The 18,777-nt window shown below is 33.0% G+C and overlaps 2 protein-coding genes across 2 annotated transcripts; one reads left to right on the top strand and one right to left on the bottom strand.

The window, feature by feature from the left end:
- Positions 1–4,644: 4,644 nt before the first annotated feature.
- LOC123316373 lies at positions 4,645–6,284 on the bottom strand. The gene is made up of 2 exons (XM_044902415.1): positions 6,209–6,284; positions 4,645–6,135 (listed from the first exon to the last, which is right to left on the bottom strand). The coding sequence occupies exon 2, from the start codon at positions 6,010–6,012 to the stop codon at positions 4,840–4,842; it is 1,173 nt and encodes a 390-aa protein (XP_044758350.1). The 5' UTR covers positions 6,013–6,135; positions 6,209–6,284; the 3' UTR covers positions 4,645–4,839.
- An 8,362-nt stretch (positions 6,285–14,646) lies between these two features.
- LOC123317678 lies at positions 14,647–17,634 on the top strand. Its single transcript, XM_044904286.1, has 9 exons — positions 14,647–14,937; positions 15,191–15,390; positions 15,448–15,573; positions 15,635–15,709; positions 16,014–16,148; positions 16,583–16,809; positions 16,900–17,059; positions 17,220–17,336; positions 17,600–17,634. Exons 2-9 carry the CDS (start codon positions 15,192–15,194, stop codon positions 17,632–17,634), a joined length of 1,074 nt encoding a protein of 357 aa, XP_044760221.1. The 5' UTR covers positions 14,647–14,937; position 15,191.
- Positions 17,635–18,777: the final 1,143 nt, after the last annotated feature.

An 18,777-nucleotide genomic window follows, 5' to 3' on the forward strand; every position in this document is an offset into this window, starting at 1 on the left:
GATTCATTCAAAATTGCAGAAGACCATTCAAAAAATTGATTGATTCGTTATCTGTTACTGAACTCAACTCAGCAGAGATCAAAATTGTTGAAGTTACTCAACGACGGTATTTTTCCTGTGAAATAGGAAATATAAAGAACGAAAAGATATTGAAAAACAAAGTTATTCAAAAACTCAATCCATTTATCGATTCCACAGGTATTCTGAGAGTTGGAGGTAGACTCTCAAATGCTATTCTTCCCTTCAATCAAAGATTTCCCATATTACTTCCTTCTAAAAATCATATTTCAACACTTTTGTTGAAATCAGAACATTTGAGACTATTGCATGCAGGCCCTCAAAACACGCTTTCGAGTATCAGACTTAAATATTGGCCACTAGATGGACTGAGAGAAATAAAGCGTATCATTAATAAATGTCATACTTGTTATAAATTCAAACCACAATTGTGTTCACAATTAATGGGAGATCTTCCGAAGGAAAGGCTTCAAGTATCACGCCCTTTCACAAACACCTCTGTTGACTTGATGGTCCTTATTTAATAAAATCTTCTCCGCTGAGAAGGTCTCCACTTATGAAATGCTATATGGCAGTGTTTGTTTGTATGACAACTCGTGCAGTTCACATCGAATTGGTTTCAGGGTTAAGTACAGAGTCATTTCTACTCACTCTAAAAAGATTCATAGCTAGACGTGGAAATCCTTCTATAATATTCTCTGACAATGCCACTAATTTCCTGGGCGCAAAAAACCAGTTGAAGGAATTAAATGAATTCTTCAAAAAACCTGGAACCTCTGAAATATTGCAAAGGTATGCTGTTCAAAACAATATTCAGTGGAAATTTATTCCCCCTCGTTCACCTCATCATGGTGGCCTGTGGGAGGCAGCCATTAAGAGCGCAAAATATCATCTCATAAGAATTATGAAAAATTATATTTTCACTTTCGAGGAATTTAGTACTGTACTAGCCCAAATTGAGGCAGTACTTAATTCACGCCCCATCTGTGGCATTTCCAATGACCCTTCAGATTTTAACGTTTTAACACCAGGACATTTTTTGATAGGGACTAGTTTGACAACTTATCCAGAAAAAGATATCACTTGTTCTCCAATGAATAGATTATCGCTTTGGCAGAAATGCGGCCAAATTCAACAGCATTTCTGGGCACGTTGGAAAACCGACTACTTGAATAGATTACAAAATAGACCTAAATGGTTCATTCCTTATAATAATATTCATGTAAATGATATTGTATTATTGAAGGATGAAGCAACACCTCCACTCAAATGGCCACTAGCACGTGTTATTGAATTGATTAAGGGCAAAGACTCACGCGTTCGTATTGTCAAAGTTAAAACTCAAGGAGGAACATTCACTAGATCAATCACTAAAATATGCCCTCTTCCATATTGCGATAACAATATTGAATTTTAATATGAAGTGTTAAAATATATAAGAATGGAAATCAATTCAATTTCTCACTTCAAGAAATAGACGATTTGATGTCTTCAATCTGAAAGATTTATTATCTTTAGTTGGAAATATAACAAATAAACTCTGATAACTCTTAAGAATAACTTACTAACCTGAAAGAAATCAAAAACAATGCTATTCCTTTAGGTTTTCAATGAACAATATTTGAAATATGAATTGACATGAATTAATAATTGACAAATCAAGGCATTCTCTAAGTTGAAATTAAATAAAACATAGAAAGGAAAATAGAAAGTTGTCTTTTAAAGAAAATGACACTGTTCATTTTTACATCCCCCCACACAAAGTATGCAACAACCACTATATGTTGGCGTTGTCATATGGGAGCAACTTTGTTACATGAAAATAATTATTGTCCTTTTTTCTATTTCCAATGTCTATCTCGTAGATAGTGCCGGAAATTTTCTTCACTATTGGAAAAGGTCCTATTCTTATTTCCTCAAGTTTTTTTCTATTCAATTTAGATTTATTTTCAACATAAACATAATCTCCAATTTTAAAATCATAATCTTTCCTGTTCTTGTCGACAAGTTTTTTATTGTATTCATGATAACGTAAAGAATTTTTAAATGCTATTTCCTTATCTTTTGGTAAATTACTCTTTTCTATAAGTTCTTCAGGAGCAATGGGATCAGTTTTTCCATAAAGTAAATATTCTGGGCTATATCCAGTTACAGAATGGTCCGTCCTATTGTATTCTTCAATACATTCATCTGCTATTTTCGTCCAAGCTCTAGTTTTCTTCTCATTTTGTTTGCATCTTATTCTGTTCACTAATGTCTGATTTAGCCGTTCATTCAAACCATTTGAAAAAGGACAATCTACTGCTGTAAAAATCAACTGTATATTCAAATTTTTCATGTGCTGTCTGAATTTTTCCGAATTTATTCCTGGGTATTGATCTGTTAATAATGTTTTGATTGGTCGTTTATCTTGAATTTTATTAATTAATGTGATAAAGTCTTCGGTTGTTTGGTGTTTGGAAGTACTCGCAAATGCATATCGAGTAAAATGGTCAACTAGGAGATGAAGGTATCTTTTTGAAGAGCGATTTCCAGCAAAGCCTCCAATTGTGTCCAGTGACATTATCTCAAAGGGTTCTTTTGCTGGGCCCAGCTGTGAAAGAAGTCCATACTTTTGACCTACTCTCGTTTTATTTTTACAACAGATGTCACATGATCCACAAATTTCTCTCGCCAGCGAATCCATATTTTGAATGTAATAAAACTTTCTAATTTTTGTATTTATCTTACTAGCACAAACGTGGCCATAATGATTGTGCAATTTTCTGATTAAATCTTTTCCAAAATCATTCGATAAAATTATTTTTTTGCTATTTTTCTGCAATTTGTAAAATATTTCTTTCTGTACAATAGTTCTTTTCATATTATTTATCATTGAGAGATTATTCTGTTGATCGTTTTTTATTTCATTTAATGCCACCAAATTAACTGTTATTAAACATTCGTCCATATTCTCCGTTTCCTCCAGAACTGGGTTTCTAGAAAGACAATCTGCTTCTACATTTTGTTTTCCTGGTTCATATCTAATTTCAAAATCAAATTGTGATAAATAATTCATCATGTCACCCAACTCTTCATCTGGTCTTGTGCGAAATTCTTTTCCTTCTAATGGCTTATGATCAGTAATAACAACGAATTTTTTTCCCATTAGCCAATATTTCCAAAATTTTATTGCCTCCTTAATTGCCAGACATTCTAGAAATATTGCTTTTTTATTCTTCTGATATTTATTCAATTTTTTGGAAAAATAGGCTACGGGTTTCATTTCACCATTAATCTGTTTTTGTTTAAGAACAGCTCCTACTCCTTGAATACTGGCATCAGTATATATAGTCGTATAGGCATTTGGGTCGAAAATTGCAAGAACTGGTTCAGAACAAAGGATGTCCTTAACCTTAATGAAAGCTTTCTGACAATCCAATGACCAATTGAATTTTACATCTTTCCTCAGTAAATTATGCAACGGTTCTAATAATCTAGCGGAATCTTTTATATATTTGTGATAAAAATTAACTTTGCCCAAGAATTGCCTTATCTTCTTCCGATTATCTGGTGGAGAAAAATTTCTTATGGAAATCAAATTGTCATTTATGGGTCGTACTGTGTTATTTCCAACAATATGTCCTAAATATTTGACTTCTTCTTTAGCAAAATTGCATTTGATAAATTTAAGTCTGAATCCTTCTTCACATATTGCTTTCAAGAGTTCCTCCAAATGTTCTATATGTTGTTCAAATGTTGAAGAAAATATCAGAATATCATCTATATAATTTTGGCAGAATGAATTCAAGTTATATTTCCTGATAATATTATTCAAAATACGTTGAAATATCGCTGGGGATGTTTTAAGTCCAAAAGGTAAACATTTCCATTGCCAGTGACCATTTTGCGTCACAAAAGCAGTCTTATATCTATCTTTGATACGAACAGGAATCGACCAAAAGGCAGAATTTACATCTAATGTAGTAAAAAACTTTGCATTACGGGTTTTCACTAAAATTTCATCGATCAATGGGAAAGGCTGTGGTTCGGGAACAATCAATTTATTGAGTTCACGGAAATCGACACACAATCTTGTCTTAGATCCCTCATCTCTTTTATATGCCAACGTGACTGGTGCTGCAAAAGGTGAGGAAGATTCTTCAATCAGATTCGCCTTCAACAATTTTCCTATTTGAAATTCTATCTCTTTTTGATCCTCCATTGAACATCTGTATGGCTTTTTAGCTACAAATTTGTGTTCTAAAAGTTTTATATGTGCTTCATTATTCTGCACCAAACCAATATCAAATTTGTGTTTTGCAAAAATATTATCATATTTATTTATTAACATTTCAATTTTATTCCTCTGATTTGTTGTCAAATGTTCTAATTTCGCTTCGAAAAGTTCTGTAGGTATACCTTCATTGAAGTTGATATTGTAATAATTGTTATTATCATTATTATTATAGAAAGAATCGATCTTTCTCTCTTCATTCATCTCTAATCTTTGATAAATTTTCAAATCAAAATCTTGTTTCAATTGAAAATTGAAAATAGAATCTAATCCGAGTAGAATATCATACTCGAAATTTTTATCATTAATTACAAAAAACTCAACTTCTCTTTCAATATCATTGATTCTCATTTTTGTAGTTATTTTTCCTGAAAAATTTGCCCTGCCATTGACTGTTTTGAATGTGTTCCTATCCTCTCGAATGTGTAGACATAACTCATCTGCCACTTTCGAATTCAGAAGAGTGACATTTGAGCCTGAATCATAAATTCCACATAATTCATTTTCATTTACGAACACTTTCAATTTGATCAATGGCAACAAAACTAGTTTTTTTGATCGGAAATGGCCTCATTTAATTCATCCTGTACCCCAACATTGTTCACCGTTCTTATGCTACCGGATACGTTCTCTTGTTTAAAATTAAATCTCCTATTCTTTAGCCGACATAGAGCTTCTGGATGGAATCTCCCTGGGAAACCATTTTTATCACAAATTGAACATGGTTCCTTCTTATCTGCTTTTGTTAGTGAAGGAAGTTGTTCGGCCGATTTGTTCATTTTGCCATTTTTGGTATTTCGAGCATTTTCATATTTTGTTGAACCTTCTAACTTTCGTAACTCACCTAATAATTTCTCAAAAGTTGTTACATTTGATCGATCAATTCTATCTTGTAAAAAATTTGGCAAACTTGTCACAATTAAGTCAATTAATATGTCAGTTGGAAAATTATTTCGGAGATTCAACAACAAATTTTCTTTCCTGAAAGCGTAGTCAACTAAACTTCCTCCTATGTACCTAAATGAATATGCCTCTCTATGCTTATGCCAACTTGTTTCACAAAAACTATCTAAGCAGTTATTTTTCCATATTTGAAAATCAGTTTCCAAACCTAATATAATTAATTTAGAATCAAACCATTCTTTCGCTATCCCATCCAGAAACAAACGTAAAATCAAAATTTTGTCCATATCTTCTTCCACTCCACAACGCATGCATTCCGACTCAAATTTCTTCAACCATAAAGTCACGGAAACATTCTTCCCATCAAAATTATTCAGCACAAAATTGTCCTTTATCTTCTTGAAATCCTTTTTATTCTCCTTGGTCTTGCCTGAGGACAGTTCTGTTGTATTTCGTGATTCTGCTAGTTCTCCTCCAAATTCTGTTTTCACGTATGCAGGTGAATAAGTCATTTGTAAATACTCATCCCTAAACATCACATCTTCTTCGGCATCAAAATATATTCCTTTCAATTCCGGAGTCAATGAAATAACACACGTACGAAATGAACCTCTTGTTTTCATTGATTTCAAGATATTTTTCACCTTCGGTAGAGCAAAAAGTTCATGATGGTCATGTGGATTCTGTTTGTCTTCTGGAATCTCATAATATGTTTCCGTTCCTGTAGTCTGAATCCATTTGAACTTGAATATATTTTTCTTCGCTTTAGTATTTGATGTTTCAAAAGCTATGCAAATTTTCATGGATGTGGTCATTATAGCTCGAAATCCCAGTGCAGTCCTTCGAATATCAACCAGATAGCTTAAGTTTTTGATTTATAAGAATGGAAATCAATTCAATTTCTCACTTCAAGAAATAGACGATTTGATGTCTTCAATCTGAAAGATTTATTATCTTTAGTTGGAAATATAACAAATAAACTCTGATAACTCTTAAGAATAACTTACTAACCTGAAAGAAATCAAAAACAATGCTATTCCTTTAGGTTTTCAATGAACAATATTTGAAATATGAATTGACATGAATTGATAATTGACAAATCAAGGCATTCTCTAAGTTGAAATTAAATAAAACATAGAAAGGAAAATAGAAAGTTGTCTTGTAAAGAAAATGACACTGTTCATTTTTACAAATATATCGTAATTTTAGAACTCTTTATTTTCAATTCTTAACCTCAACTGTTCAGCCCGGGGAGTATGTTTAATTTTCATTAAAATAGCGTGCGTGTTCATGTTATATTAGTTACTAGGGTGATTCGTTAATATAAAAAGACAGTCGAAAATACATCAGTCAATTCATCAGAAGCTTTTCAATTTTCTATCCTAAAATAATCAATTCTAAAAAGAATATTCTTTGAGTGACCAGGACCGACCTACAGTATTGTTCAATTCTTCGTTCCCTAATAAAAACCAGCAACACAAATATTTATGTGTTCATCTTATTGAATGGATACAGCGGGATTTAGGTTATGAGTTAACCTCGAGACCACGTGTTGATAAATAGAACATTTCAGACAGTTACTGAAAGTTTTTCTTAGAGAAGTCGCTGGGTAGAGTTCATCGAAATTTATTCACAACACATCATTTCATGTTCTGAAAAATATCACAGATTAAATTTTTCAAAAATATCAACAGAGAGAAGTCGCATAGTAGTAGCTATGTTCACTTCATCGGAACATCTCGATATGATGTTACATGCAACCACTAGGGATCTAAAGTTGAGGAATTCACAAACTTGACAATATGCGGACTTCAATGTCCACAGTGTGAAATCTTGAGTACGTCCATGAAAATTCTCAGAGAAACGCTTCAATGCGATATTTTTGGGTACTCCCTGCGACTTACTGTTACATTTCTGGTTGACTGGGTATTAAAATATTCGAAGTGAGGCATAAAGTATGCTGATATTTTAAAAATTTTTTGAGAAACTTGAGGAAATAATTCCATATCCAATCGACTATTTTTATGAAAGTGAATGTAGTGTATATGTTATATAACCGTGGACACAGAAATCACTGGTTGACTTCGAAGCCCTTATCAATAACAAAAAAATTTATATTTGATAAAATCCGTTGTGCTATTAACGAAAGAATTCTGAATTCTGCAAAATAACTCTCCACTCTCCAACGTTTCGATAGTAATAATTCGTGCTCGCATCAGACGTCACACTTCCTCGAGCCTGGAAGATTAAAAAAATGTCTCGTCTTCACAATATGAGAAATCGACGGAAAAACCTGTAAATCGATCCTTGACCAAACAAATAATTTTTATGGTTCTCGTTCAAAGAGTTCAATACTCGAGTGCCTCCTTTTTCTTTCAAGTCCGCTAATTTGTTCGCTGGCAGTGAATGAGAAAAAATCTGCTCCTGACGGAATCTCAACAGACTATTCAGCTGTCTGACAGGGATATTTGATTTTGTGCTTGAAGTTGATGAGCTCCGCTTAATTAGTATCCTAAGGACTCCTTTGTTGGTAAAACTGAGGAGCCTTTTGCTGGACAAAAGCGTAAAGGATGCCGTTTCCTATTTCATGTATGTCATGTGGAATGATGTAGGTAATGCAAAAAATTCTCTTGTGTATAGAGGCTAATTCTGATGATTATACGTGATATGATCCTGAGAAAGAATAACAGACTTCATATTAGCTTTGAGCACTTTGAGTATTTCCCTAAACGATAAAGAATAGAATGGAATGTACAATTATTTGCAAATGAAAATTGTTAAAAAATACTGACAATGAAAATATCCCTGACAGAATTATTTAATCCTCACGAGTTTTTGAACAACTCATGTTAGTGGAAATCATATAATTCTGTTGTCAATTAAATTATGCGTTTTCATCGAGTATCGGCCACGTCAATTCAAAATAGTCATGAAAATAAAAACATCAAAAGCAAAATAACATAACCTAACATACATCGTTACTATTTCGGATTTCATTCAAAGTGTACCTACGATTCTAAACGTAAAAACAAGCCATAGATGATCCTAGGAAACACTTGAATATATTGATTTCACAGGATCGAGTTTTCCGTCGAAGAACTTTTTGTTAGATATATGTATGCATAGGTACGCTTATCTCGCCACAGTAGCGGATATCGCGATATCACATGTAATATGTCAAGATTATTTCTCAGAGCAATTATTTCTGGACTATTGTAACATCTAAATTCAAGGTTTTGAGAGCATTGACCATTCTAATCTGTCTTTATGGTAGAAGAAGGTAAGAAAAAGAAATCCGACTTCTCATATTTTTCAGTATCACCAATATTATACAAATATCCCCAGTTAAAGGAAGATAATAATTGTGCTATGAAGTTTAATAGATGCCTCTTTTCGTATTGGACACCTGTTTATTTTCATTTACAATAGCGATGAATGATATCTGCACTGATTGATCTGATAAATGCGGTTGTAGGTAGTACTCATTTATTTATTTATACAACACGAACCTGTGATAGAATTTTTCGCACTCTGGCCGCTCCTTGTCTTTGCTTAGGCGCCAGTGGGGCAATCAGTGAAACCCCACGGCTGTCACAGAATCTCCAAAAATTAAAGAGCCGGGGTAGACTTAAAATTATAAGAAGAGAAGTGTATCAGCGAAGACTAGGGTGGTAGCGTCTTCTAAGTCTCTGCTTTCCAACGGTTTTTAATCGTTCAAAAGAGTACCTTCCTCTTATAAAAAAAACCTAGATGTAACTGATTTAAGAACAAACACTCACTGGCCATAATGATTGGCTGCAAAAAAAAATATAGTTTTTTATTTCGAGTTATTATTATACAGGGTGTTTCCTAATTGAATGTCAATACTTATGGGGGTGATTTTTGGGCCCATTTTGAGAAAAAAACTTTATATGAACATATGTCCTTGAACGTCTCACCTTTTGAGATACAGGGTAGTAAGGTTTTCAGAAATTCATTATCAATATCTACAATACCACTTCAAATATTTAAAGAATCTTGTTTACTATGAATCGATAGGCATTTTTAATTTATCACTTTTTTCTTAATTTATACCAGTGTCGTTCTTACGTAATTTGACCTACCTATTTTGGCAGACATTGATAATACGCCACAGATTTTTCCTGAAATAAAAATTATTTTTGAAATTTTCGATGATTTATTACCAAAGTTGATCACCTGACTTCTTTCAATCCGATTCACGGTTTCCGCTTAAAAAAATAGAAACCATTTCTCTGCATGATCAACAATATCCCCAATAGATGCATACATATGACAATATCACCATGCATAAATATTGACATTCAATTAGGAAACACCCTGTATACAGGATAAAATTGTACAAGAAAAATAATTGTTGATGCCAACTACCCAGTCAACCAGAAATGTAACAGTAAGTCGCAGGGAGTACCAAAAATATCGCATTGAAGAACTTCTTTGAGAATTACCATGGATACTTAGGATTTCACATTGTGGGCATAAACATCCACATATTGTTAAGTTTGCGAATTTCCTAAAATAACTTCCTTAGTGGTTGCATGTAACATTATATCGAGATGTTCTCATGAAGTGAACATAGCTACTACTATGCGACTTATGTGTGTTGATATTTCTTAAATATTTTATCGGTGATCTTTTTAGAACATGGAATGATGTATTATGAATGGATTTACATAAACCCTAACACGGCGACTTCTCGAAGAAAACTTTTCAGTACCTTTTTGAAATATTTTATTAATCATCAAAAAACGTCGCAACTACGCAGCAATATACCTTTTGCATTACTTTTATTATAATTTTGCCTGTTTTCAATAATATATTTCAATATCAATCATTGTACATCTATAAATTCGTAAAATTCGTTGTCTACTGAGGGGATCTCGAGAATTATAGCACTTAGAAGAAAACGGATGATACATTTCCGAGTTCTTTTTCAGAGAAACAAAGAATGGTGAAACCGTATAGCCTCCTACGATTCTTCGTTTTTGAGTTTATTAGCAAAAAAAGAAATTTTGACGATTTCGAAAAGTTCTCAAAACTTTTTTGTTTTCAAGTTGCAGATCTGAAACTTGAACCTTGTTCAGGCATTTTTTTTACGTAGAAATCAAGGTGAATATTGGAGAACCTCTTATTTGAGTGAAAAACTCATTGTCTAATAATCAGTGAAATTAAGATATCTGTAAAATAATATCAGATAATATCGAAGAGTTCATCTTTTTGGTAAAATGTGTATCACAGAACACTACTTAATATACTCTTTGATGTGTATTATAATTTAGGGGGCGAATAATTCATCAATTCATTCGTTCAAATTCTGGGAAATTTATTTCTTTATTTATATGATTAAGACTACAAATCATCATACATCGAGATATGATCGTAAAATGAGAAAATTTGAAAATTATGCTTTCATTGAATTTTATAAAATATATCTCTGCACTCTATGGTCTCGAGTTCAAAGGTTAAATCAAAAAACCCTATAACTGCATGTGAACGTGAAGTGAATATTCGTCATTCGTGTTTTAGGCTGTGTGACTAGTGACTATAAGTTTTATTTGTTGGGTTCAGTGAATGAATTTCGTGAATATTCAGCAGCGTGATAACGTTATTATTGATTAAATATAACGTGCAGAGCAAGGTGAGTTATATAAATATATACTCCCTTTATAAACTTGTAGTATTATTTATTATTATTCTACAACTTTCACACCCTTCGTTACTTCAAACTCGAATGATTTGAGGTCAATCATCGATGATTCAACTCAAATTTGTAATGTTATTTTAGATATTGGATCATATTATAATTTTGTCCGTGCTAGAAAAACTCAATATTTTCTAAGATGGAAAGAAGGCACAAATTGTTGAAAGATGTTTCTGACAGACATAAAAGACGAATTAGAAGGATTCAAGAATCAGAATTATCAAAGCGTTTTAGATATGAAGAAGATTCATCTAATAGTACAAACAGTGAACTAATAACCCAGGAGGTTATTATTTTACCGAGTACAAGCGACACAGGGTCAAACAGTGCATATATAAATAATGAAAATTCTAATCACATAGTCATTGAAACACCAAATGTAATTGAATCAAATATTGATTATAATGAAGATAGAGTTGATGCCCCCATAGTCAGTCCAAGATATCAAGAATCAGCAACGTTTATCCAGTCGTCATCAAGAGATCCACGGTGTTCTTTCAAAATTCCTGATCAATTGGATGTGGCTCCAGATAAAAAGTACTCGGATCTCTTACATAAATTACGTGTTTGGTCTGTAACTCATAATATCACCCATACTGCTATCTCCAATATCCTGCAAATTCTGAAAGAGACTCTACCAGAATTAAGTATGAGTGATGCCCGTACATTATTACATACTCCAAGAAAAGTTCCAATCGAAAAAATTGATTCCGGATCATACTATCATATAGGCATTGAAGTTGGATTGAAAATATCTTTGAAGAAATACTATCCCAACGTTATCCCACATAAAATCACCTTTGATGTCAATATAGATGGTTTGCCTGTGAGTGAATCTTCTGGCAGTCAATTTTGGACTATTTTAGGTTCAGTAAGGGATTCATTTTATACAGAACCATTCACAATTGGAATTTTTCATGGTAATACAAAACCTGAAGACCCCAACAAATTTTTGAAACAATTTGTTAATGAAGCTAAGGAATTGCTTGGACAGGGTATAATGTATAATGGGAAGAAAATTGAAATATTCCTGGGTTGCATAATTTGTGATGCCCCTGCAAAAGCATTTGTCACTCTCACAAAGAGCCACTCTGGTTATTTCGGCTGTAGCAAGTGTATACAAGAAGGAGATTATGTAGAAGACCATGTGACGTTTCCAGAAACAAATAATGCTCTGAGGACAGATGAATCTTTTAGACTTCAGCTTGAAGAAGAACATCATAAAGGTGTATCTATTTTGACAGAGCTGAATATTGGCATGGTTTCGCAAATTCCTCTAGACTACATGCACTTGGTCTGTTTGGGTGTGATGAAGAAACTTCTTCAATTTTGGATCAAAGGAAAGGCTGATCTCAGAATCAGTAGGTCGAACTTAGAAGAACTAGAACAAGGGTTCTTATCGTTAAAATCCTGTATTCCAGTGGAGTTTGCTCGTGGTCCTCGAATATTTCAGGAATTGGAAAGATGGAAGGCAACAGAATTTCGGCAATTTCTTTTGTATACTGGACCATGTATCTTGTCAGGAATTTTACCTCCAGACAAATACATTTATTTCCTCACATTGTCTACTGCAATCAGAATTCTATGCAGAAAGAACTTACCAGAGGAGCACAATAAGTATGCAAAGGAATTGTTGCTATATTTTGTTCAAAATTATTCTGCAATATATGGTGCGAAGAACATGTCATACAATGTTCATAATTTGATACATCTTGCAGATGATGTAAAGTTACATCCCAGTCAACCAGTTTCAGTCACAGGGAAGTTGTTGGGAATTACCACTGTGGAAATGCGACTTCACAATGTTGATTTAAAAAAAGGCCACCAGTACTTACTGGAGAGTGCTTAATGTCCGCAACATCGCATATCGCGGGTAATTACCCAGTACATCACATAGTAGGTGTAAAAAAAGCACCCTAGACAGCAACTTTGCGACTTCTCATTTTGGAGGTTTTTGGAACGATTATTTTGACAGAATAAACTACCAAAGTGTATCCTCTATTGAAGTTATATTCATGTTCAATTTGATAATTACCATCGTGGCAATCAATTTGCACTCTATATTCGAGGCGTTCTGAGGAAAAGTGACCCAAGCTACAATTTTTCTGAAATTGAATTAACAGTAAGAACTGCCTGAAAATGAATCAAAATTTTATATACTCGTAAACTCAATTTCAGAAAAAATGTAGCTTGGGCCTCTTCAGCTCTGAACGCCTCATTTGTACCCTGTGTTTACTCTTTACTCTTACCTACATATATTTCGCATTCTGCTCTCATCCTCAAAAGGGAAATTGAACAACTATATGAATTACTAATATCTTTTTATTCAAGATTAATATGTTTCATACAAATCCAAATATATAAAATAAAGACCATATATCTTGTTATAAATCTTAATTCCACTTCAGGAACGGCATGGTCCAGCTGAAGAAGAAAAAATCAGAGCTGTATTGATAGTAATAAATTGAGTGTCATGAAAAATCTAACAACAGTAGAAGGTGATTTTTTCCAGCACAGTATCTAAAATAATAATTTGGAGTTCTCTCGATGATTCAAATCAATTCCAAGTTTGATTTTGAAGGTTGTGAATGTTACTCATCACCTAAATTCATATGAGGTATGTTGAAAGTTGAACGTTACAAAGGTGCAAAAATGGGGAGGATAAGAGGGCCAAGAAGTGATCATGATGTAGTCATTATTTCAATAGGTTATATAACTACATATGCTATATTGTTTGATAACTAAAAATGTATTGCTGACATTCAAAAGAATATATATATATATATATATATATATATATATAACTACTCACCTTTTACTGCACGTTAATTAATCAATCAACGTCAAGTAACACTTAACTAAAACGAAATTTAATAATAGAACAGCTCGGTTAAAAAAATTATTCTTAAAATTCATTCATAAAGATTTTGTTTGTTCATTCTCTCAACACAACGCAGTCACAGAACGAAACACGTCACACCACGTTTAGCATAGCGGGATTTAGGTTATGAGTTAACCTCGAGACCACGTGCTGATAAATAGAACATTTCAGACAGTTACTGAAAGTTTTTCTTAGAGAAGTCGCTGGGTAGATTTCATCGAAATTTATTCACAACACATCATTTCATGTTCTAAAAATATCACAGATTCAATATTTCAAAAATGTCAACAGGGAGAAGTCGCATAATAGTAGCTATGTTCACTTCATCGGAACATCTCTATATGATGTTACATGCAACCACTAGGGATCTAAAGTTGAGGAATTCGCAAACTTAACAATATGCGGACGTTAATGTCCACAATGTGAAATCTTAAGTACATCCATGAAACTTCTCAAAGAAGCGCTTCAATGCGATATTTTTGGGTACTCCCTGCGACTTACTGTTACATTTCTGGTTGACTGGGATGGCTCACTGGACGATTTTAGTGCATTTAAATATGAAAATTGTATGTATGCAATAAAAAAGAAACTTGAAACCACTTCTAGGCCATTGGAACAAATTTATAACAGACTGAGTGAAGAAAGTTATATTGAGAGTTTAACGAAAGAGAGCACTTCAGTAACCCGATCTATGCTGAAAACATCTTTCAAAGATTGCAAAATAACTGAAAAGGAACCAAATAATGTCATTTAATTGAAGTCAGGACAAATTATGATTATCAGTAGGATATTGCATGCCAATGGTGTTCGTATTTTTGGTAAAATTTACGAGACAGTATATATATTTAATGTTCCCTAACAATCCAAGCTCGTAGGAATAGAAGAAATTTCTGAAAACGATCTTGAGTTTAGGGAAATAGAAATGGAAGAAATCCTGAGCAAATGTATGCTTCTGAAAAATTCAGAGTCTCGGAGGATAAACATAGAACTGATTCATGGTCATCAGCAAAATGTAAAATGGATAAAAAAAAATCATAAATATCCTACGAAATCTATACAGCTATAAACATTCATTTTACCAGTGGGCCCGAAAACTTGTCATATACTTCTGATGACACTTCTACAATCTAGCATAATTTGGTAAATATAATTCATATCATTCGCTTGAAACCTACACACTTCAATGGAATCTAACTATAATTTAACACACCCAGCAATCTGTAATCTGTTAACTACATATAAACTTTCATTTCATATTTCATGTACCCGATTTCCTGCTAACTATGAAGAAATCACCACCATGCATCTCATAATTTAAAAATTCTCATCAGTTCATAAGAAAAAACTAATAAATATTGGTTTCAAACACATAAGTCTTCAAATAAATTTTCAGAATGTTTGCTGTGGTGCAATTCATTACGGAATCCACAAGCGACAATGTGTCGGTCAGTGGAGTTCCTACATCGTGGATTTCTACTGAGCAAAAGCAGTGTTGGTGGCCTCCGAGTAATACTACAATTTATATTGCACGGCAAAAGAAACCAAACCCAGAAACATGGAAACTTTATCCAATCAAGGTGGAATGTTATTGTGGTATGGCTGTACCATGATTAAATTTTTTATTTTGCTCATACAATTTATGATTTTCAGAAACCTATCAGGAAGCCAAAAAAAAAGCTCTGGCTATAACTTCGAGTGATGAAGAAACTGTTCGAACTCTGAAACCTAATAGAAGGTATAATCCTTCACAATATGTTTTGAATTATAGTGATGAAGGTGAGCTCTTGATATATATGATATATCATTATAAATTATTTTTTTTCTGATTTCATTCTAGCTAACAATAACAACAGTGCCCAGTTTTTACCTATTGCCCCAATGTCACTTAACCCAATAGAGGAGATAAGTGAAGGTAAATTGAATGAAAACTGATTTATGTTTGTTGATTAGATTCGAAATTGGTCCTTTCGTTTGCATAAAAAGTGTAGCACTTTTCTACTCTCGATTTTAGTATTCGTTTGCTGATTGAATTTACATCAGTGTAGAGGAGGTGTAGTTTATCTACATCTCCTTTTGACTATGTGTAGATAAACTACACTTCCTCTACACTGGTGTAAATCAAATCGAGTGTAGAAAAGTGCTACACTTTTTATGCAAACGAAAGGACCTTATATCTTATCTTTCCTCTACTGAGTACTTGAGTATCTTTGTTCCAGATACTCGGTCATCTTCTACTGTCAACACAGAGCCCACTGTTCTTGACATATCAGATTACAGGCTCAATTATGTTGATTCCTCTGGGGCGATTCCTGAATCAAAAATGTCTGAGAAATGTAGGAGACAAAATGTTGGTGAGTTTTAATTTATATACTTTCTATAAAACTGTGTATTCTTTTTGGCCTGTATTCATCAAATATTATACAAGGAGTTTAAAAATGATCGTAACAACGCAGTGCGCATCGAAATATTTTCATTTTGTAGATTTCGATGATTTTAACGGTTTTTAAACAGAAATTTCACTGAATTCTTATAAGAATTGAGAATGCAATAATTAGAAAGACTGTCGATTCGGAAATTCCATGATATTTGTTGGTATGGAGAGGGAATTATCAATAGTTTTCCAATCTTGTTGAATATGGTGATTACTGATTACATTCTGAAGTTACTTTAAATTTAGGGATTTCATTAAGCAGCTATCTGTTGATAGTCTATAAAACAAAATAAATAAAGTTGTCAAAATGGAATGAAACAAATAATAATCGTTAAAAATCATGATGAATTTCAGAAAACTGTCACAACTGTTGCCATAATTCTGATGTAATAATCAAGCTCTTAACGGAGTTGACATTAAAAGTCGACGAACTCAAAGAAACAATAGGAGCAAACGGCCAAATTTCACTCAATAGTGAGGCAGTTAACTTCATAACGAGTAAATTGCCTTGCAAAAATATAGAAGAGTTGGAGTACTTGGAATCATTAGTCTATGCGGAGAAAAAACATAACGAATCATTGGTGAGCATAAGCATTATTATAGATTCAAATCTTTTTTGGTGAAATTCCCCTCTGTCTAACAAAATTTAAACAATTTTTACCATTTTTCAGATATATATCATGACCTCCATGGGAGGAACAACAGGAAGAGACTTCACTCAGAGAGTGTTGAAGAAATTATTAACTAATGAGGTTGCAGAGCTGTGTAGTTGGACAGGGGCCAAGCACAATTTTGAACTTCAGAAATTAAAGATTTTTGAATGTGCATATAGTGAGTAAATATTTATTTATTCGTTTAATTCAATAGGGCAAAAACAATTTTCCAATGTTTTTCTTAGAAACCAGAAAACTGACACAAAGTTAAGTGAGGTGACATTATTCTTTTTTGAAAGATTATTCAGCACTGTTAAAATGATGTTTAAATGTTTCAGCTTCAGTGATAAAACATTTTCCAATAACCAGAAAAGAATTCGAAATGCATGTAAAAGATTGGTTGAGGCATGCTAGGCAGAGAAGAGAAAGGGAGTATACGAAGAAAAATATTTTAAGTATGTTATTCTTACATATTTTTTTCAAAAGGGGGTAAATTGGATATTGATTTCATATTGGCAGAAATTAAAAATATAAAGGAAGTATACGGAAACAGTTTTAATGATAATAACTCACGAGGGTTTTTTACTGAGGTTTCTCCCTAAGCTTTGAATCATACGCCAAATTTTATGGTACCCTGTAAACTAATCTCTGCTAAAAGTCGTACATTCACTATAATATATATTGTTTGATCATTGATGCCCTGATTTTTCTCTTTCAGCTGGACCATCCTCCCACTCCGGAAGTGGAATATGACTTGAGATTTTGTGTGATTTTTTCGTGTTTGTTTTGTTTTTATTTGAGTTTTTTTATATTTTATTTTATATATCCTCATAATTTGAGTTTTTTTATATTTTATTTTATATATTTCGTATGTGGAATTGTTGTTAGTACAACATAAATTTTATTTTATTTTCATTACCTTACCAGGTGAAAGGTATGTAGAAATAGAAACATTCTGTATTTTGTTGATTTAAGCCCGTTTGCAACAGCCGAGAATTCTCTACAAAATTCTCGCAAGAGAACGGCAGGGATTATTTTGTACGCAACTAAACAGAGAATTCTACCGAAAGTGCGTATGTAACGGTACATAATTCACGGCGCATGAAATCTCGAGTAAATTTTCTAGAGAATTCTCGGCTGTTGCGAATGGGCTTTAAAGGTATCTAGATTGACATTCAAAAAGTATATATGGTATTCTTGAAGTTTTTTCCAATTTAAAATTTTCACCTTAGGATGAATATTCTACATTGAGGAAAACCTTGAAAATACCATATACTTTTACAACTTCAGTCAAGATACCTTATAAAATCAAAATACACACAGAATTTTCCTATTTTCACATTCCTTTCACCTGAATAGGTAATGAAAAAAATACATTTGTAATGTTTGTAAGATGTCAAAGGATATTCTATATGCATCTCGTATAATAATTCCATAGAAATTGCAAATTCAACATTATTTTGAGTCGCATGGAAGACAAATATAGAGTGCAAATTAATTGCCACAATGGTAAGTAACGAATTGAACATGAATATAACTTCAATAGAGGATACACTTCGGTAGTTTATTCCGTTGAATATTCGTTCCAAAAACTGCCAACGTGAGAAGTCGCAATGTTGCTGTCTATGGCGCTTTTTTTACATCTACTATGTGATGTACTGGGTAATTACCCGCGATATGCGATGTTGCGAACATTAAGCACTCTCCAATAAGTACTGGTGGACCTTTTTTAAATCCACATTGTGAAGTCGCATTTCCAAAGTGGTAATTCCCAACAACTTCCCTGTGACTGAAACTGGTTGACTGGGTAGCAGACTGGTCACCGTGGGGTGGTTGATAAATACTCCAGGAAAATACGGTTGAAACAAACCGTAAATACGGTTAAATCAAAATAAA

Source organism: Coccinella septempunctata, chromosome 7, assembly GCF_907165205.1.
Source record: "Coccinella septempunctata chromosome 7, icCocSept1.1, whole genome shotgun sequence".
Lineage (NCBI taxonomy): Eukaryota > Metazoa > Arthropoda > Insecta > Coleoptera > Coccinellidae > Coccinella > Coccinella septempunctata.

Coding starts and splice junctions, on each gene's coding strand:
- LOC123316373 (XM_044902415.1), bottom strand. CDS start 6,012: ATGACCACATCCATGAAAATTTGCATAGCTTTTGAAACATCAAATACT.
- LOC123317678 (XM_044904286.1), top strand. CDS start 15,192: ATGTTTGCTGTGGTGCAATTCATTACGGAATCCACAAGCGACAATGTG. Junction 15,391..15,447: donor CAAGGTGGAATGTTATTGTG/GTATGGCTGTAC, acceptor TATGATTTTCAG/AAACCTATCAGGAAGCCAAA. Junction 16,810..16,899: donor AAAAACATAACGAATCATTG/GTGAGCATAAGC, acceptor ACCATTTTTCAG/ATATATATCATGACCTCCAT.